Genomic DNA, 22,286 nt, shown 5'->3' on the forward strand with positions numbered 1-22,286 from the left:
CAACTTTGGATAACTAGCTTTGTCAATCGTGGACAAAATACTTTTATCACAATCTCTGACATTTTCAATGGGGAAAAAAAATCCGAAGAACTTAGAAAATAATTGGTTTTGGCCTGTTACTTAAATTTTTTTTTCCCTAACCTTAAACAATACGATATACTAAGATATAATAGCACTATGAGTTAGGTTTGATTGTATCGTTCACACGCATTAAACGAATCAAAATTACACTTGCACGAATGGCCCGGCATTCCATTCTGGCCAGCTCAGGTCTTGGCAGGAGGTGGGCCGCATTCCTACAAAGGCCCCCGCCTTGGCCGTGAGGCGCAACTGGAAGAAAGAAGAGACCTCGCGCACCGTTCGGTCCCCTCAGGAGATTGAGCTTTTCTTCCAATCGAACTCCCGCGCCTCGTCTCAACTCTGGAAGCGCCGAGCCCACCTCCGCAGCGGGCTCACCACTCAGCGCTGAAGCCCAACCTCTCTGAGGAACCCCGTCAACTTCACTCCCTCCTCCCCCGCGCCCAGACAAGCCCCTCCCCTCCCCAGCGACAGTTCCCGTCCCAACCCCCTAGGGGCTCAGAAGCAGCCCTATGCCTCCAACAGCCAGCCCGAGACACAACCCTCCGCTACTCTCTCACGGCCCCGTCCACCCCGCCCTTCCGCCGGGGCGCCCCTCGGCCCGCCCACCCGCTTCCCGTAGGCTTCGTGGGGCTCCAGCGCGCCAGCCTCGAAGTGATTGGTTTCAGTGTGTGTCGCTCCAGGGTCGTGAGCCCGCTATTGGAGAGTTTCCTTCGCAGCGTCACGCTGCCAGAGTGGATTAGGGCCAAGTGCGGAGCGCGAGGAACTATCGGGGTGTGTGTCGCAGCCGCTCTTCCTCGGCGGTTTGCGGGTCTCATATTATGGCGGAGGTGGTGGTGGTGGCGGCGGCGGCGGCGGCTGCCGAGGAAGAGAGCGTGAGTGCAGTTCCTGTTGCAGTTGCCGACAGCAATGGTGAACCTCCTGAAGTCGAAGGAGAAGGTGTTGGAGCAGTGGGCGAAAAGAAGGATGCCGCCACGAAAGGAGCCGAGGCAGTTGGAGACAGCGAGGAGGACGGAGAAGATGTGTTTGAGGTGGAAAAGATCCTGGATATGAAGACCGAGGGGGTACGTTTGCGCCGGGGGAGGCGAGGCTGGGCCTGCAGGGCCTGACGTGGTGAAGCGGGGAGCTGTTGGACGTCTGTGGAGTGTTGCCGCGCGAGGACGCAAAGCCCTCCCAGAATTCACAAGCTGGAAAAGACCAGCTTGTGCAGACACACGACGTAGGCGGGGGAAAGGAACGTGACAGCCAGAGGCGACGCAAGCGTGCGAATCATGGGAGCAGTGCATTGACATTCCTCAACGGACTCTTGGGCTGTGGCTTTTAGGGTCCGTTTCAAGAAGTTTGAAAGGGTTGTGTGGCCAGGAGAGGAAGCAGTGTAGGTTGCGGTATGTGAATGTCAGGGGTGCAGACTGTTGGTGAAGGGTTTGTCATGGTCTTCGATGTTTACGTACCTGATTGGGGCCACTGCTCCGTGTTAGAAAGGAGTGACTCGACATCGTGCTTCTCTTCATAGTCCAGTGTCCACGCCATCGTTTCAGTGTTTTTCAAAGCCATGATCAATTTTCTGGTTTAAAATCTTTCGGAATTCCTCTTCGTCTTCAGAACCTCGCCCAAGAGGGTGGCATTTAAAGATCTTAAAAACGTGACCATTATCTTCCCTTCTTGTTTACTGTGTGATTGAAACCACACAGTAATACTTGAAATTCTTCCTCACACTATGCCTTGGCGCTTACTCCTCTCTTCTTTTTCGCAGACTTTTAGGTCTTATTTACTAAGCGTCAGTTTCTCAGTGAAATCCGTTTTTGACCCTGATCCCTGCAGAGGGAGGTGCTTCTTCAACTAGACCCGAGTAACACTTTGTTCAGACCTCTGTTTCAGCACTTAAAGCGTTATTCTTTAAATATTTGTCTCCCCTGCTAGGTTGTAGGCTCCTTTAATAAAGGGAATATTTTTATTAATTTTTGTATCACTGGTATCCAGTGCCTAGTATGTAGTAAGTGGTTTGTGTTTATCAGATTATTAAATGAGTGAATGAATCATGGAGTGCAAGCTGGGGTAAAGGAGAATGGGTGGATGGACAGTAGGGAAGCACTTTGTTTCAGTAGGTAAGTGTGAGATAACCAAAGGTCTCACGTGGTAGTCGGATCTCTGTATTCTTTTTTGGGTTTTTTTTGGGGGGGAGTTGGTAAAGATTTTATTTATTTATTTGACAGAGAGAGAGAGATCACAAATGGGCAGAGAGGCGGGCAGAGAGGGGGAAGCAGGCTCCCTGCTGAGCAGAGAGCCTGATGCAGAACTTGATCCCAGGACCCTGAGATCATGACCTGAGCCAAAGGCAGACGCTTAACCCACTGAGCCACCCAGGCACCCCTCTGTATTCTTTTTATTGTCTGTTGTTTTCTGTTTGTCATGTGCTACCTTGCGTTAATGTTTTTGTCTATTTAGCAAACTTTTTTTTTTTTTTTAATCACATGCTGTGTGCTATGTGCAGTGTTAGGTCCTGAGCATATAGAGATGAATTGTAGCACACACAGTTGCTGACACTGAAGAGTCTGTCTATTGGGAATAAATAATTGAAATCTAGTGCCATTAATATTATTATTAGTTGCAATTCAGCAAAGATAGGAACTTTATTTGGTGTAATTTTCCCAAATATATTACAAAAGCATGTTGAGATGAGAGTAGAGCCAATCTTGGACTGTTTTGTATTCTCTGCAGTTAACACAGTGCTTGGCACATAGAAAATATTTAGAAAAATATTTGGTTAGAGGAGTAATATGTTTAGAATTAAGATGATTCATCTATTGGTATACTTTTTTCTTTTTTAAATTTATTTTAATTCCAATGTAGTTAAATTCATACAATATTTAATATTCCTTGTCCCAAAAATTATAGGCGCTGTACCCAAAGTCTCATATATTCTAGTCAAAAGCGGATGAAACTATGAAGCTTAAGTGTTTAAAGCAATAAAGGAGGGTTATTTATATCACTTTAGTGATGTGAAGTTGGGTGAAAATTCTAGTTCTCAGGGCCTTGTATTTTTAGGTGCTCTTGAGAATGAGTGATTTATAAGATGAAAAGTATTAGCTCAGCAGAACAGAACTATATCGGTTCTGTGAACTATATCTATATTGGCTAAGTGAGCCAGCCAGTTGAAAAACTTAAGGGTCTTATAGAGTTTGTTTCGCCTCCTTGTAGTCTTAAGGTCTTTGATATTTCTGTTGTTCATAAGCCACCAGACTGTGGTATTCTCTTATTGACTAAGATAATCATAATGATGAGTGTTGGCTTGGAGGAATAGCATTAATTCTAAATTTATATATTAGCCATGCTCTTTCTTTAGTTTATTGCTAAATATATTTTTTGTATGTTTTCAGAACAATTAAATGAATCTGACAGATCTTGAAGTATTGGCTTCAATTTTGAATTGGAGTCATTTTTACATAATAAAAAGCTAGTACTTTTACTATTTATGGGAATTTGATTTGACTTTTTTTTTACGGTACAAATAAATATTTTAATTATAAAACTTCGTAAATTATCACAAAGCCAACGCCTGTGTAACCTCCATCCAAGTCAGGAAATATTAGACTGCCAGCCCTGGAAACCTCTTTTGTTTTTGTTTGTTTGTTTTTTGTTTTTAATATTTTATTTATTTATTTGACAGAGATCACAAGTAGGCAGAGAGGCAGGGGGTCGGGAAGCAGGCACCCTGCTGAGCAGAGAGCCCGATGTGGGGCTCCATCCCAGGACCCTGAGATCATGACCTGAGCTGAAGGCAGAGGCTTTAACCCACTGAGCCACCCAGGCGCCCCTGGAAACCTCTTTTGATTCAACTTTCTCATCAGTATCCTCTTCCATCCCCCAAAATCACTGTCCTGGATTATTATATGGTAATAGCTTTCTTGCTTTTCTTTGTAATTTTTCTGCCTAAGGATGCATTCTCTGAGACTTGAGTGTAGTTTTACCAGATTTTTTTCTTTCGTTCAAACAGAATCTCACAATATTTGTTTTTTGTGTGTGTGCTTTTTTTCCCTCAACAATATTTTTGTCAGATTTTTAAAAAATGATTTATTTATTTATTTATTATTTTAGAGAGGGAGAGTGAGTCCTGGGATGTAGGAGGGTGGGAGGAGAGGCATAGGAAGAGAGATTCACGAGCAGATGCCACACTGAGTGGGGAGCCATACCTACACAGGGCTTGATTTCACCACCCTATGATCATGACCTGAGACGAAATCAAGAGTTAGACACTTAACCAGTTGAGCCTTCCAGGCACTCTAGTTGCTAAATACTTTTTTGAATGGATGTTGAATTTTATTAAATTTTTTTCTGCATCTATCTAGATGATCACGTAATTTTTCTCTTTTATTCCATTAATATGGTAAATTATATTGATTTTCTAAGTCAAATCAATTTTGTATTCACAGAATAAACCAGAGTTGGTTGTGATGTTACTTTTTTAATGTTTGTATTTGTTTTTTTAATCAATTTTGGCTTTTTCTTTGTTTTCTTTCTTTAATCTTTATGTGCCTTTTTCCAGCATCTTGAGGTGGATACATAGTTGTTTTCAGCCTTTTTTTTTTTTTTTTTTCTTTTTCTTCCTCCTCCTCTTCTTTGTCTTCTTCTTCTTCTTCTTTTTTAGTAATTTCCACATTCATCTTGGGGCTTAAGCTTAAAATCCTGAGATCAGGAATTTTACTGTCCCACCAACTGTTCCACCAGCTGAGCCAGCCAGGCTCTCTCAAATCATATACCTCTAATCTTAGGTTAGCTATAGCTCATAAATTATGTTTATACTGTGTTTTCATTCAGGTAAAAATATTTTCCAATTTCTACAAATTATGTGCAAATATATTGCTTAATTTCCAAACATTGAGAGTATTAGTAAATATTTTATGTGCTTTAAAAGAATTTTTTATTTAAACTGACACGTATTCTTATATTGTTTCACACTGAATATTTGTTTGATTAATTGGGTTATTTAAAACCTATAAAATGGGGCGCCTGGGTGGCTCAGTGGGTTAAAGCCTCTGCCTTCAGCTCAGGTCATGATCTCAGGGTCCTGGGATCGAGCCCCGCATCGGGTTCTCTGCTCAGCGGGGAGCCTGCTTCCCTCTCTCTCTCTCTCTCTGCCTGCCTCTCTGCCTACTTGTGATCTCTGTCTGTCAAATAAATAAATTAATTAAAAAAAAAAATCTTTAAAAAAACCTATAAAATAGTTGCCAACAAGCAAATCAGCCATTACTTAGGAAGTTGAAACTGGAAATATGGGAAACTAATTTGAGAATAATTTGCATGCATGAGCTGTTCTCAATTTCATACTCCTAATATTATAGATTGTTTTTAGATTTTAAGATTTTATTTATTATTTGACAGAGAGAGATACAGCAAGAGAGGGAACACAAGCAGGGGGAGTGGGAGAGGGATAAGCAGGCTTCCTGCTGATCAGAGAGCCTGATGGGGGGCTTGATCCCAGCACTCTGGGATCATGACCTGAGCCAAAGGCAGATGGTTAATGACTGAGCCACCCAGGTGCCCCTATTATTGATCATTGTAACCGGCATTTTTTATGATGTGTTCCTTGTCAATTTTATTTTTTTTTTATTTTTTATTTTTTTAAAGATTTTATTTATTTATTTCACAGAGAGAGATCACAAGTAGGCAGAGAGGCAGGCAGAGAGAGAGAGAGAGGAGGAAGCAGGCTCTCCGCCGAGCAGAGAGCCCGATGCGGGACTCGATCCCAGGACCCTGAGATCATGACCTGAGCCGAAGGCAGCGGCTTAACCCACTGAGCCACCCAGGCGCCCGTCAATTTTATTTTTAAATTTATTTATTTTTAAAGATTTTATTTATTGACTTGAGAGAGAGCTAGAGAGAGTACGGAGGGAGAGGGAGAAGCTGACTCCCTGCTGAGCAGGGAGCTGATGCGGGACTTGATACCAGGACTTTGAGATCATGACCTGAGCTGAAGGCAGATGCTTAACTGACTGAGCCACCCAGGCACCTCTGTCACTTTTTAAAGCAACACTAAAGCCTGGGTGGCTCAGTCAGTTAAGCAGTTGGACTCTGGATCTCAGCTCAGGTCTTGATCTCAGGGTCATGAGTTCAGGCCCCAAGTGGGGCAAGAGGGAAGATCACTGTCATTGAGAGAGGAAGGACTTTTAGGATGAACTTTGAAACCTAATTTTCCCTTTCAACTGATGAAGTATAAAATATTTGCTATATAGCAGTTTACTGAAGTCTTCTGACTTTGGCTCTGTAACCAGTTACAGAATTATTATTAAGCCATTCACACTTTTTCTTTAAAAAATTACCTGTAATGCACCCACTTTCACCACTGCTGTTCAGCACTGTACTGTACTGTAAGTTCTAGAGAGAGCAATTAGATAAAAAGATGTAAAGCGCATTCAAGTTAGAAAGGAAGAAGTAAAACTATATTCACAGATGACATGATTCTCTATATAGAAAATTCCAAAGAATTACAAGAAAATGACTAGATGTAATAAATGAATTCAGCAAACTTCAAGGGTACAAGAATTTAACATAATAAAAGGTTGTGTTTCTATATACAGGTAATACACAATCCAAAAAGGACTTTTTTCCCCTCCAGTTTTAATTTTAATTCCAGCATAGTCTGATATTGTTTCAGGCATACAGTATAGTTACTTAACACTTCCATACACCTCACTGTGCTCATCACCAGTGCATTCCTTAATGCCCATCACCTGTTTAATCGGTCCCCCCACCATTCTCCCCTCTGGTAATCATCAGTTTGTTCTCTGTAATAGTCGCTTTCTTGATTTGTCTCAATCTCTCTCTTTTATTTTTTTCCCTTTGCTTGTTTGTTTTCTTTGTTAAATTCTGCATATGGGTGAAGTCAGATGATATTTGTCTTCTGTAATTTATTTTGCTTAGCATTATTCTCTCTGGCTCCATCTATGTCATCACAAATGGCAAGATTTCATTCTCTATATGGCTGAATAATACGTCTTTATCCATTCATCTTTATCCATTCATCCGTTGATGGACACAGCATCTTCTTTATCCATTCATCAGTTGATGGACACAGCAGTCTGCAAACATTGGGGTGCATGCATCCCTTTGAATTAGTGTTCTTGTATTCTTTGGGTAAGCACCCTTTAGTGAGATTGCTAGATCATAAGAAAGGTCTGTTTTTAACTTGCCATTAGGTTTATATATAGCATCTTCTGTATATGGCAGTCTATATTAAGGTGGTAGTTGTTTAAGTTTGAACCAATTCTTCTCTCCTGTCCACATTTTTAGGTATATGTTAGCATATTTTATATCCTTTATGTGTGTGTCTGACTTCCCTAGCTGATTTTTTACAGAAATATTCATTTTTACTGCTTTTGTATTTCATACCTTTATACTGTCATTTTTGTTCTCTCCTTTCTACTCTAAGATTCCCCTTTTATATTTCTTGCAGGGCTAGTTTAAGGGTCACAAATGCCTTTATTTTTTGTTTGGATCTCTCTGTGAATGATAGCCTTGTTAGATAGAGTATTCTTGGCTGCAGATTTTTCCCATTCAGCCACTGAATATATCATGCTACTCCTTTCCTTTTCCTTTTCCTTGCCAAGTTCTGCTGAAAAATCTCCTCTTAGGCTTATGGGCTTTCCCTTTTAAGTTTTGCTGCTTTTATGATTTTTTTTTATCACTATATTTTGCAGATTTAATTGCAATATGTCTTGGTGTGCATCTGCTTTGTTGACTTTGATTGGAATTCTTTGTGCCTTCTTGATCTGGATTTCAGTTTCCTTTCTAAACTAAGGAAGTTTTCAGACATTATTTCATTAAATAAATTTTCTGCCCCTTTTTCTTTCTCTTTTTCTGGGACTCCTATAATTGGATGTTGGAGCCCCTAAATTCCCTAAGTCTGCCTATTTGTGCTTTCTATCTCTAATAAATAAACAAAATCTTTAAGAAAACATATTTATTCATTTGAGAGAGAGTGAGATCACAGAGGGAGAGGGAGAAGCAAACTTGCCACTGAACAGGGAGCCTGACGTGGGGCTCGATCCTAGGACCCTGAGATCATGACCAAAGCTGAAAGCAGATGCTTAACTGACTAAGCCACCCAGATACCCCTAAAAGAACAAAATACTTAAGAATAAATTTAACCAATAGGGTAAAAGACTTGCAAACTTACTACAGAGTTTCATGATCAAAGCAGTATGGTACTGACATAAGGACAGACATAGAAAATCCAAAAATGAATCCAAACATCTATGGCCTGTTGGTTTTTCATAATGGGTATCAAGTCCAGTTAATAGTGAAACAAATAGTGCTGAAATAACTGGATTTCCACATGTAAAAAAGAAAAGCTGGACCCTATCTCACACCTTATACAAAGATTAGCTCAAATTGAATGAAAGACCTAAATTTAAGAGGTAGAACCCTAAAATTCTTAGAAGGAAACAGGGGTAAATCTTTCCGGACCTTGGATTTGACAATGCAACCTTGGATATAACTCCAGAAACACACACACACACAAAATAGGTAAAAGGACTTCATCAAAATAAACATTTTGTGCATCGAAGAACAGTATCAGCATAGTGAAAAGGCAACCCGCAGAACTGAAGAAAATATTGCAAATCACATCTGACAAGGGATTAATATCCATAATATATTAATAACTCCTATAATTCAAAAACAAGACAACCTACTTAAAAATGGGCAAAGGATTTGATAAAAATTTCTCTAAAGATACACAAATGGCCAATAAGCATATGAAAAGATGCTCCACATCCTTAGTTCTTAGGGAAATGCACATCAAAACCATGAGATACTACCTCACATCAGTTACTAGATGGCTATAATAAAACAAAAACATGGAAAACAACTATTTTTGAAAATGTGGAGAGAATAGATCCTTCTTACACTGGTAGAAATGTAAAATGGTAAAGATATTATGCAGTTGGCTATTCTTCAAAAAGTTAAACAGAATTACCTGATGGCGCAGCAATTCCACACCTTTGTTTGATATATACCCAAAAGAACTGAAAACAGGAATTCAAACAGTTATTTGTTCAACCATGTCCAATAGAGCATTGTTCACGGTAGCCAATAAATGGGAACAACCTAAGTGTTTATCAACAGGTGAATGGATAAACAAATGTGGTGTATATACACAATGAAATATTTTTCAGTCTTAAAAGGGAAGGAAATTCTAACACATTTTAAAACATGGATGAACCCTGAAAACATTCTGGTAGATGAAATAAGCCAGAAGCAGAAGAACATATATTGTATGAGTCCACTTAACATAAAGTACACAGAATAAGTAAATTCACAGAGACAGAAAGTAGAATGATGGATTACGGGGGTCCAGAGGAAGGGGAATTATTGTTTAATAGGGACGGAGTCAATTTGGAAAGATGAAAAAGTTCTACAGATAGACAGACATGATAACTGCATGTCTCTGTGAATGTACTTAATGCCATTTCTGTCTCTATGAATTTACCCTTAAAAATGGTTAAAATGGCAAATTTTAAGGTACATACACCAAAAAACATGAAACTACAATAAACAGTTTTAAAATTAGCTATTTATCTTTTGCCCATTTTCTCACTCATTTATAAGAATTTTTCTTTTTAATGTTTTATGGCTATCAAATCTTAATCATACATATTCCACATTTTTGCTTCTCCAAATTTCTTGTTTATGTTTTCTGCTCAATACCCAATCTGACTGAGAAGCAAGAATATATGAAATAGTTTTCCACATGAACTGCAGAGCACCATTCTAGCTTACTTACTTAACACCTACCTGATTTTATTCATACAACCACTGAGTCAGTAAGCTTTCCAAACCAAAGCCAGTTGCTACTCCCTCTGCTTTTACCCTTCAACATGCCTACACTGCCTTTTAATCATTCTGTCACTTATAGAAAGACCAACATCAGCACCTAGTAGGATTGGAAACTAAGAAATAATGGGAAAAGTGGACTTAGATTCTCAACTTTTTATATTTTTCAAGATTTTATTTATTTATTTGAGAGAGAAAGAGCAGGAGAGAGCATGAGAAAGGGGAAGGTGAGAGGGAGAAGCAGACTCCCCGCTGAGTAGGGAGCCTGATGTGGGACTCCTGACTGGGGCTCCAGGATCATGACCTGAGCTGAAGGCAGTCGCTTAACCAACTGGGCGACCCAGGCACCCAGATTCCTAACTTTTAAAGACAATCCTGAAAATCCTCATGATTTTAAAATAATAACTAAGCCTAAATTGATATAATTTTATGGTTTAGTTATATAACAAGGTGAGGGGACAGTGCTTATATCAGCTAAGAGTATGTGCACGTTATTTTTAAGTAGGCTCCATGCTGTGCACTAGAATGTGTTACCTGCATCCACCTTTGACATTTTACACACTGTCCTCACAGTGTTGGATATATGCAGAAGCTGGTTAAGTGCCCTTGGGTTTTACTTTCAGCTGAATTACTCTTTAGTTGTATAATTTTTACCAGTTACTTATCTAGAAGCTTCAGTTTCCTTCTTTATACAATGAGTATTAGTACTCCACAGGGTTGTTGTAAAGATTAAAAGACTAATAACTCCCAAGATTTAATCCATGCATGACATTATAAAGCGCTTGATGCAAATGTAATTCTTCTTTTGATTTGTTTTCCACCAATTAAAAATGTAAAAGCATTTTTAGCTCACAGGATGACCAAACCAAAATAGGTGGCAGGCCCTGCTATAGTTTGCTGGCCTCTGATACACAGAGATGAGGTCTTTTATCTGGTGGAAATGTAAATTAGAGCATCTTTTCTGGGAATGTGTTTTCTGGCAGTGTGTTTTAACAGTGTTTTAGGTGGCTTTATTATTTAATCTCATTGATCTCTCTTTGGGGAATTTATTCTAGCAGTCTGATCAAAGATGCACAAGTATATAACAGCTTTGGTTATGAAAACAAAAATCAGAAACAAAACAATCCTTGGTTTCCAAAGGGACAGTTTTTGTTGTATTTCTTATTGTATTTAGAACCATTGGTAAAAATCATGTTTTTGAAAAATACTAAAATAAGAATTGTTCCATATCTAAGTGAAGAAAACAAGGTAAAATAATAGTATTATACCAGTGTTTTTTTTTTTTTTTAAAGATTTTATTTATTTATTTGACAGAGAGAAATCACAAGTAAGCAGAGAGGCAGGCAGAGAGAGAGGAGGAAGCAGGCTCCCCGCTGAGCAGAAAGCCCGATGCGGGGCTCGAACCCAGGACCTGGGATCATGACCTGAGCCGAAGGCAGCGGCCCAACCCACTGAGCCACCCAGGCGCCCCTATACCAGTGTTTTAAACAATATATGTAAAATACATATTTGTCATTACATTTGTAAATGTAAAGGTGAAGGAAGTAGATCAAATTGTCATCAATATCTATGGGTGATTTTTAAAAATTTTATATTTTAAAAATTTTATTTAAAATCAGCTTAACATATAGTATATTATTAGTTTCAGAGGTAGAGTTTAGTGATTCATCAGTTGCATATAACACCCAGTGCTCATTACATCAAGTGCCCGCCTTAATGCCCATTACCCAGTTGTTCCATCTGCCTACCCACATCCTGTTCCCTCCAACAACCCTTGGTTCGTTTCCTATCATTAAGAGCCTCTCATGATTTGTCTCCGTCTCTGATTTTGTCTTACTTTATTTTTCCCTCCCTTCTGTCATCTGTCAAATTCTATATATGAGTAAAATTGTATGATAATTGTCTTTCTCTGACTGACTTATTTCACTTAGCATAATACCCTCTAGTTCCCTCACATCATTGCAAGTGGCAAGATTTTCTTCTTTTTGATGGCTGACTAATATTCCGAGCGCGTGCGCGTGTGCGTGTGTGTGTGTGTGTGTGAGAGAGAGAGAGAGAGAGAGAGAGATCTGTCTTTGTGATCCATTCATCTGTTGATGGGCATATGGGCTCTTTCCATGGTTTGGCTATTGTGGACATTGCTGCTATAAACATTAGGGTGCAGGTGCCCCCTTCGAATCACTGTTTGTATCCTTTGGGTAAATACCTAGTAGTGCAGTTGCTGGGTCATATGGTAGTTCTATTTTTAACTTTTTGAGGAAGTTTCATACTGTTTTCCAGAGTAGTAGCACCAGTTTGCATTCCCACCAACAATGTAAGAGGGTTCCCCTTTCTCTGCATCCTTGCCAACATCTGTTGTTTCCTGAGCTGTTAATTTTAGCCATTCTGACTGGTGTGAGGTGGTATCTCAGTGTGATTTTGATTTGTATTTCCCTGATGCTGAGTGATGTGGATCATTTTTTCATGTGTCTGTTGGCCATTTGTATGTCTTCTTTGGAGAAATGTTTGTTCGTGTCTTCTGCTCACTTCTTGATTGGATTATTTGTTTTTTGGGTGTGAGTTTGATAAGTATTTACAGATTTTTATAGCCCTTTATCTCATAAGACATTTGCAGATACATTCTCCCATTCTGTAGGCTTTTAGTTTTGTTGATTGTTTCCTTTGCTCTACAAAAGGAAAGCTTTTTATTTGATGAAGTCCCAATAATTCATTTTTGCTTTTGTTTCCCTTGCCTCTGGAGACATCTCTAGTAAGAAGTTTCTGCACCTGAGGTCGAAGAGGTTGCTGTCTGTGTTCTCCTCTAGGATTCTGATGGATTCCTGTCTCACATTTAGATCTTTCACCCATTTCAGATTTTTGTGTATGGTGTAAGATGTGGTCTAGTTTCATTCTTCTGCATGTGGCTGTCCCGTTTTCCCAGCACCATTTGCTGAAGAGACTGTTTTGTTTTGTTTTGTTACATTTATTTTTTTTTTTTTATTGGATATTGTTTCCTGCTTTGGCAAAGGTTAGTTGACCACAGAGTTGAGGGTCCATTTCTGGGTTCCCTATTCTATTCCATTGATCCTACGTGTCTGTTTTTGTATCAGTACAAAACTGTCTTGATGATTACAGCTCTGTAATACAGCTTGATGGCCAGGATTTTGTTACCCTTAGCATTGGTTTTCTTTTTCAACATTCCCTGGCGATTTGGGGTCTTTTCTAGTTAATTTTAGGATTGTTTGTTCCAGCTCTGTGAAAGACATTGATGGTATTTTGATAGGGATTGCATTGAATGTGCAGATTGCTTTGGGTAGCAGAGTCATTTTAATAATATTTTTCTTCCAATCCATGAGCACGGAATGTTTTTCCATTTCTCCCTGTCTTCCTCAGTTTCTTTCATAAGTGTTCTTATGGAAGTTTTCAGAATACAGATCTTTTACCTTGTTGGTTAGGTTTATTCCTAGGTATCTTATGGTTTTTGGTCCAATTGTAAATGGGATCGATTCTTTGATTTCTCTTCTGTCTCATTGTTAGTGTATAGAAATGCAGCTGACTTCTGTGCATTGATTTTATATCCTACCACTTTGCTGAATTGCTGTATGAGTTCTAGCAGTTTTGGGGGCAGAATCTTTTGGATTTTCAATGTATAATATTACATCATCTAAGAAGAGTGAAAGCTTGATTTCGTCTTTGCCAATTTGGATGCCTTTTATTTCTTTTTGTTGTCTGATTGCTATACTGTGTTGATCAACAGTGGTGAGAGTGGACATCCCTCTTGTGTTCTCAATCTTTGGGGAAACGATCTCAGTTTTTCCCTGTTGAGGATGATATTTGCTTTGGGTTTTTTGTATATGGCTTTTATGATATTGGGGTATGTTCCTTCTATCACCTATGGGTGATTTTTGTTTTTTCCTGCTTTTTATTGATTTTCAAATATTACACATTGCTTATGTAATCAGAGAAAGACCTCAATCTTCAATTTATGAAAAGTAGATCTGTAATATTGTTTATTTATTTTCTTAAAAATTGAAGTATAATTTTATATACTATTAGTATTAGTTTCAGGTATACAACATAATGATTCGATATTTTTATGCATTGCAAAATCATAACAATAAGTCTAGTTAATATCCATCACCTTACATAGTTATAAAACTTGTTATGAAAGCTTTTAAGATCTGCTTTCTTAGCAACTTCTAAGTATGCAGTACAGTGTTATGAACTGTAGTCACCAAGCTATACATTATATCCCCATGACTTATTTTATGATTGGAAATGTTTAACTTTTGACCCCCTTCATCCATTTCTTCTGCCCCAAACCCCTGCCTCTGGCAACTTCCAGTCTTTTCTGTTTTTCTGTGAGCTTGGGTTTTTGTTTTATTTTGTTTCCTTCCATACATAATTGAGATCATGCAGTATTTGTCTTTCTCTCTCTTGCTTACTTTACTTACTATAATGTTCTTGAGGTCCAACATGTTGCCAGTGTCATGATTCCTTTTTTTTTTAATGGCCAAATAATATTTGTGTGTGTGTGTGTGTGTGTGTGTGTGTGTGCATTTTCTTCATTCATCTATTGAGGATACTTGGGCTATTTCTACTTTTTGGCTATTGAAGTGATGATGCAGTGAAATGGGGGTACATATATCTTTTTGAGTTAGTGTTTTTATTTTCTTCAGATAAATACCCAGAAGTGGAATTGCTGGATCATATGGTAGATTTTTTTGTTTTTGTTTTGTTTTTAATTTTTTGAGGAAGCTTTTTACTGTTTTTGTGTAGTGGCTATAGTAGTTTACATTCTCAACAATGGTGCAAAGGTGTTTTCCTTTTTTCCTAGTCCTTGCTAATACCTGTTATTTCTTTTCATTAATAACAGGTATGAGGTAAGATCTCATTGTGGTTTTGATTTCCTTTCCCTGATTAGTGATGTTGAACATCTTTTCATATATATGTTGGCCATTTGTATGTCTTCTTTGGAAAAATGTCCATTCAGATCTGCCCATTTATTTATTTATTTGAGAGAGAGACAGTGAGAGAGAGCATGAGAGGGGAGAAGGTCAGAGGGAGAAACACACTCCCCATGGAGCTGGGAGCCTGATGTGGGGCTTGATCCCAGGACTCTGGGATTGAGACCTGAGCCAAAGGCAGTTAGTTGCTTAACCAACTGAGCCACCCAGGTGCCCCAGTCTGCCCATTTTTTAAGCAGATTTTTTTGTTGTTGTTATTGAATTGTATGAGTTCTTTCTGTGTTTTGGATATTATTAACCCATTATCAGATACGTGATTTGGAAATATTTGCCAGTACAGTAGGTTGCTTTTTCATTTTGTTGGTTTCCTTTGTAGTAAACAAGTTTTTTAATTTGATAGAGTTTCATTTGTTTACTTTTGGTGTGACACTTTTTCTTAAATCAGTTTCTTCAGGAGATGAACATACTTTATAATGATGTTAATTTCCATTTCAAGTTCATTCGTATATTCTCAGGATTGTATGTATGTATTTAATAATTTAAATTATCAAATTTAATGTTCTTTATTTGGCTGTTTTAAATTCTGTAACAGGGTAAAATCCTTTACAAAGTTCGATGGAAAGGATACACATCAGATGATGATACCTGGGAGCCTGAGATTCATCTTGAGGACTGTAAAGAAGTTCTTCTTGAATTTAGGAAGAAAGTTGTGGAGAACAAAGCTAAGCCAGTTAAGAAGGATATTCAGGTATTGTGTTTTATTTCATATTTCTTCTTTTCAGAATAATAAACTTACTATAATTTTTACTAACATAAGGAATGTGCAGTAAAGAATTTATAAATAGGGTGCCTGGGTGGCTCAGTCAGTTAAGTATTTGCCTTTGGCTCAGGTCATGATCCCAGAGTCCTGGGATCCAGCCTCACATTGGCTCCCTGCTCACTGGGGAGCCTGTCTCTCCCTCTCCCTCTGTCCCTCCCCACACCTCACCCTCTGCTTGTGCTCTCTCTCTTTCTTGCTCTCTCAAATAAAGTCTTTTTTAAAAATTACAAATAGTAATAAAATATATAGTATTCCATGTATTATAAATTCTGTACAGCCGATTGATTCTCACAGAATGTTTACATTGATTTTGCCAAACTCTTCCTTCTGTAGTCAGCCTATGATCACAGTTGACAAATAAATACAGTTTGGACATGCCGATTAAATATTGTTCTTTTAGTTAAGAGTAAGGTGAAAGTGGGGAGGTTAAAAACATGTCAAAATTTTTGTTCATCCATGGTATGAGCATCTTGTTTTTGTGTACCTTAGGAACATTTTTTTGTACTATTCATGTTGTTACTACAGGTATAGTACATATTTGTATGTTTTATCTGCATTATCAATGTATTATGGCTGATTTTTCTGCTAATTAAAATAAATCTTAAATCATTTTATAAAGCTATAAATTTTAATCTATTAGAGATTATTCACAGATCTGATTTTTATTTTTCTCTCCTATTCCCATTTTGGTTTTTAGCTACTTTATTGCTTTTAAGTAAACTCTTGCTGATGGTAAGGAAGGATTTAGAGGTCAAGGAGCTCAGATAATTTAAACTTTTTTTTTTTTTTTTAAAGATTTTATTTATTTATTTGACAGAGAGAGAGAGAGAGAAATCACAAGTAGGCAGAGAGGCAGGCAGAGAGAGGGGGAAGCAGGCTTACTGCTGAGCAGAGAGCCCGATGCAGGGCTCGATCCCAGGACCCTGAGACCATGACCCGAGCCGAAGGCAGAGGCTTAACCCACTGAGCCACCCAGGCGCCCCTAAACTTTTTTTTTTAAGATCTATTTATTTGTCTTAGAGAGAGTGCTAGTGGGGGAGGGGCAAAAGGATAGGAGACCAAGCAGGCTCCACTTACACGATAAATTGACACAGCTTCATCTCTCGACCCTGAGATTGTGACCTGAGCTAAAATCAAGAGTCTGAGGCTTGGGGTGCCTGGGTGGCTTAGTGGGTTAAAGCCTCTGCCTTCGGCCCAGGTCATGATCCCAGGGTCCTGGGATCAAGCCCCCGGATCAGGCTCTCTGATCAGCGGGGAGCCTGCTTCCCCCTCTCTCTGCCTGCCTCTCTGCCTACTTGTGATCTCGTCTGTCAAATAAAAAATAAAAAATCTTAAAAAAAAAAAAAAGTGATGCTTAACTGACTGAGCCACCCAGGTGCCCCAGATAAGTTAAACTTCTGTCATCAGCAGTTTGGAAAAAGGTTTCATGGTGGGCTATGTTAGGGTCCGTAATCAAAGGAGCGAGACTGATACAAAGCGAAGGTCAAGCAAAGCTTTATTTCACACCAAGAATCAAACTGACCGGTCAGGGCCGTCTCTTGCAAAGAGGCGACCCCTCCCAGCCTCGCAGACTAACTTTTATAGAGGTAGTTTAGCCGGGCTATACACAGGTGGCCAATGAGATTGCAATACACAGAGAAAACTGCACAGTCATGCGAGGTCTGCCACACACAGAAAAAACTGCTAGGTAACACACGGGTGGCCAATTGAATTTCAATTTACCCTAGTAGATATATGCGCGCCCCACTGATTGGATGTCTTCACCTGGCCTGACCCGCCCTTGTATCTAGGCTTTGCAAGTAAGTTCCTCTGGGAGGGGCGGGGTCGATCTAAGTTCACTACATAAACACAAAATGACTCCCTCTGGCCAACCAGGCCCTTACAGGTTAGAGTGGGATATTATTAAAACAGAAGCAAAAACTTGGAGTAAGGGTTTCCTTCTGTGGATTTGTCTATTGTTTTATCTTTGGTCCTCTTATTCCACAAATAATTGAATTAGATTTATTTATAAATCTTGTAAGAATTCCCATTCTTATATATTCCTATTCTTATTTATCTTATTTATTTATTTATTTATTTATTTATTTTTATCTTATTTATAAATTCTTGTAAGAATTCCATTCTTGTATAATTCCCATTGTACTTTTTCATGTAAATTTCCTTTATAGCTTCTATTTACAAATTGAACCAACTCTTACTCAACTTTTTGCTTTTGCTTTTAGTTTTCTTTTTCATTAGAAATTATAATAATTTTTTTAGAATACTGGCAGAACTTCTTGGACTTAGAACTATATGGTGAAAAATTTTTACAAGAAATAGATTCTAACTTTACTGAAGCCTAGATTTTAAGGACTGAATGTTTATCTTCTTTCCATACAATTGGAGTTTCAACCAAAACAATATTAGGAACCAATTTTGACTGAATATAGTGGTTGTTAATAATAATAGCAGTAACAAGGCAGCTTGTGTTTACTGAACACTTATACTGTATATGTGCCAAACACTGGGTCACCACTTTATGTAGATTAAGAGGAGAAACCGAGGTTTAGATAAGTAACTATAGCTAAGGTTAACCAGTTAGTAATGATAGAGCCAGGCAGCTGTATTCTTTTTTTTTTTTTTTAAAGATTTTATTTATTATTTATTTGACAGAGAGAGATCACAAGTAGACAGAGAGGCAGGCAGGCAGAGAGAGAGAGAGAGAGAAGCAGGGTCCCTGTCAAGCAGAGAGCCCGATGCGGGACTCGATCCCAGGACCCTGAGATCATGACCTGAGCCAGAGGCAGAGGCTTAACCCACTGAGCCACCCAGGCGCCCCCAGGCAGCTGTATTCTTAACCAGTTTGGGCTATCACTTGAAATCCATTCAGAGTAGTGGACTTACCTGGTTTTTAAATTTTTGTTATAGTGGCAAGGTCTTTAATAAATACAGTTTTTAAATTACTAAGCAAAATTTGCATTACTTGGGCGCCTGGGTGGCTCAGTGGGTTAAGCCGCTGCCTTCGGCTCAGGTCATGATCTCAGGGTCCTGGGATCGAGGCCCGCATCGGGCTCTCTGCTCAGCAGGGAGCCTGCTTCCCTCTCTCTCTCTCTCTCTCTGCCTGCCTCTCTGTCTACTTGTGATCTCTCTCTGTCAAATAAATAAATAAAATCTTTAAAAAAAAAAATTTGCATTACTTTTAAATTTTTTTTAAAGGAACATTTTCCAAATGAGTTCACAGTAAAGACTTTTCCTCAAATTCTTTTGCTATATTATACTTCACTCTTACGGAATGGGTGCCTATTGTTTCCTTCCCTATTTCTTTCCCTAAAAACACTCTTACAAACACAAATAAACCTGTTTTACTAAGTGATAGGTTCTCATTACTCAAAAAAATTAGTCTTTTTGATTGAATTCTTGCTAAAGTATATTTCTTATTTTCCTGCATTTCCTGCAATAAGATAAGTTTGCTAAAACTTATCCCAAGAAGTTTTTTTCTTACAGAATACTAGCTTTATTGTCTCTTTTACTTTACCAAGCCTCTGGTTAAACCCTACTTGCAGCTCTTTTTCTTGATTTAGAATTACTGATAATGGTCTGAATGAGAATGATTCCTGATAGACTGGTGTGTTTAAGGTGTATTCTTAAGCTTATGAATCCAGTCTTAATTTTAGAAAGATATTTCTCCACCTGAGGGGTGCCTAGCTGGCTCAGTCAGTAGAGTATGCAACACTTGATCTTGGGGTTATAAGTATGAGCCCTACATTGGGTGTAAAGATTACTTAAAAATAGTGTTTAAAAAAAAAACAGTTCTCCACTTGTAAAAAGTATTTTTTTTCTAAGCGTTCCTTACTATTTTATAAATAATTTAAAATTCTAGGGGTGCCTGCGTGGCTTAGTTGATTAAGGGTCTGCCTTCAGCTCAGGTCATGATCCCAGGGTCCTGGAATTGAGTGTCAGGCTCCCTGCTCATTGGGGAGTCTGCTTTGACCTCTGCCCCCCACCCTGCTGGTGATCTCTCTCTCTGTTTCTCTCTCTCTAATAAATAAATAAAATCTTTTTTAAAAAATTTAAAATTTTAGGTACATTTTGAATCTGAAATTCAAAAATTCAAAATTTACATTTTAAAGACTGACTTCTATTTCCTATATGATGTCAGCTTTCTCATGAATTCTCTCATCTCTTAAGTATTCAGTCTATTGCTGTGACTCTTTGAGGTAAGATCAGTGGATAGAAATATGGCAAAAATACAACTAGTCATTGATCTTTTTCCTCTTTAGCAAAACAGTTTTGCCATTGAAAAACTTTCATGATTCTTTTCACTGTAGATATAGAAATAGTATGTAGGAGAAAATTGCTTTCTTCATCTCATCGTCCATGTTCATACAAGCAACAAATATGTGTTGTCTATGAAAATTGTGATCTATCCCAGTAACCAAAATTTTTGTCTTATGTAGGGGTTTCACCACAGTAGTATCTGTAAGAATATTTGATTTGTCACTTTTTCTGCTTAAATCTGGGAGCATTGTTTGCTTAGGACTTAGTAAGTTAAGCATCACAGAAATTAGAAATGGTTTTCTAAAATAACCCAAAAAAGAGCACCTGGATGGCGCTGTCAATTAAGTGTCTGATTCTTGGTTTCAGCTCAGGTCGTGATCTTAGGGTTTTGAAATCAAGCCCTGCATTGGGCTCTGCGCACAGCTAGGAGTCTGCTTGAGATTCTCCCTTTCCCTCTGTCCCTCCTGCTCATGCTTTCTTTCTCTCTCTCTAAAATAAATACATATTTTTAAATAAATAAAATAATTCCCAAAAATAGTTTTAATGCTATTAATCAGAAAATATACATGACATAGAAATGTTATTTGTTCATTAAAATACTTTTCATCATTTAACATTTGGTTCCCTTTTTATCTTTTTGTTGCCCATCAAATATTTTAAACTAAAAATTGAGGTGCTATTTAACATACATATGTGTGATATGGTCTAGCCCTTTGTTTTTAATGGATAGATAATCTACAATCTGTTCTGCTTCATCAGCACTTTACTATTTATACCTTTCTGGGTTTTTTCTTTTATTTAGGGATAGCATTTTTAATAAATATAGTGTCTGATACCGTCCAGACTCTTATTTTTAAAGAATTCAGTTAAGGAAAATTTGAACACACAAACCTGTAAAGGGCAGTGTCATGAGACTCATTTAAATGTCACCATTGTCAGTTGTTACCAGTACTTCACCATTCTTCCTTTTTCTGTCCACTGCTCCCTCTCTCCCTTTTTATTCACTAGGATTTTTTTTTTATTTATTTTATTTATTTATTTTTTTTAGAGAGAGGAGGAGGTTGGGGGGAGGACTAGAGGGAGAGAGAGAATCCCAAGCAAGCTCCAAGACAACCGTGGAACCTGATGTGGGGCTCGAGCCCATGACCCCGAAATCATGACCTGAGCTGAAATCAAGAGTCGGATGCTTAACCAACTGAATCACCCAGGTACCCCTGTTTGCTAGAATCTTTTCAAGCAAATTGAGATTTGAAAAAGATCTATACAACATGTATCATTAATAATCTTACTCTAAGCAGTTCCTTCTCCGTGTTGTTTATTTGACGAAGAAATCACATCATTTTCTGTTGAATTTCCCATATGCTGGGTTTGGCTGAGTGCATGGTGGTGTTTAACACGTTCCTCTAGCCCCATATTTTTGTAAACTGGTAGCTAGATGCGGAAGCATGATTATATTTACATTCGGGTTTAATTATTTTTGCAAGGATAGTTGTAAGTGGTGTTCACCTCCTGCACATCAGAAAGCACATGATGTTTAGTTGACTCCCTTAGTTGACTCCCTTACAGTGGGGTTAATACGATCTTTGAAATTAGGTGTTTTCAGTCTGATCCTTCATTAGAAAACTCCCAACTTTGCATGTGTAGGTTTTAGGAGGCCGTTGCTCACTGCCTAGGACCATTCTCTCATTAGAGGGTGGAAAATAGTGATTTTCTAATCCTGTCATTCATCCCTGTGCGTTTATTAGCAGGAGTTCTGGAGATATTGCGGTCATGGTTCTGAGATGGGGAGACACTGCTGGCAGGGAGAGGTGAAGACTGAATTAAGGTAGCATAGTTGGGAGAACTGATTGTACATTCCATAGGATTTAGTAACTGATCTGATCTAGGGAAAAGCGGAGTCAGAGATGACTAAGGTTACTCATTTGGGGACCCAGACAAATGGTGGTATTACTTAGGGAACAGATGCAGTTTTGAACACATGCAGTTTTGAACACTTTAGATTTTAGTTACTTATTTGTCATCCAAGTGAAGATGTCCAGTTTCTCATTGGAAATACTGGTCTGAGTTGAAGAGAAAGATTTGGGCTGGAAGTAGAGATTGGGTGATTTGTGGAGAATACAGGATATGTTTATTCCCGTGTTCCAAGTAATAATATGATTGTAAGTATTCTGAAAAAATAATTGTTTGAAATTTTTTTGAAGTAATATTAGTCATATACCTAGCAAGATGAAATTTGTTCTTTTTCTTCACCCCCATACCACACCCTGCACCTTTTCCGCTTTTATCAATAGGGACAGTTAAATAAAAACAGGCTGTATACTTTAGAAATGAGGTCAACACCAGTCTTTAGCAAA

The 22,286-nt window shown here is 38.3% G+C and overlaps 1 protein-coding gene across 1 annotated transcript in view; it reads left to right on the forward strand.

Moving 5' to 3' along the window:
* Positions 1 to 795: 795 nt before the first annotated feature.
* MPHOSPH8 (M-phase phosphoprotein 8) overlaps positions 796 to 22,286 on the forward strand; it is a 55,942-nt gene continuing 34,451 nt past the window's right edge. The window contains exons 1-2 of the mRNA XM_047722836.1: positions 796 to 1,142; positions 15,448 to 15,603. Of these exons, the coding sequence (XP_047578792.1) occupies positions 900 to 1,142; positions 15,448 to 15,603 (399 nt within the window). The 5' untranslated portion in view covers positions 796 to 899. The remainder of the gene's footprint in view (positions 1,143 to 15,447; positions 15,604 to 22,286) is intronic.

The sequence above is a fragment of the Lutra lutra genome, chromosome 3, assembly GCF_902655055.1.
Source record: "Lutra lutra chromosome 3, mLutLut1.2, whole genome shotgun sequence".
Taxonomy (NCBI): Eukaryota; Metazoa; Chordata; class Mammalia; order Carnivora; family Mustelidae; genus Lutra; species Lutra lutra.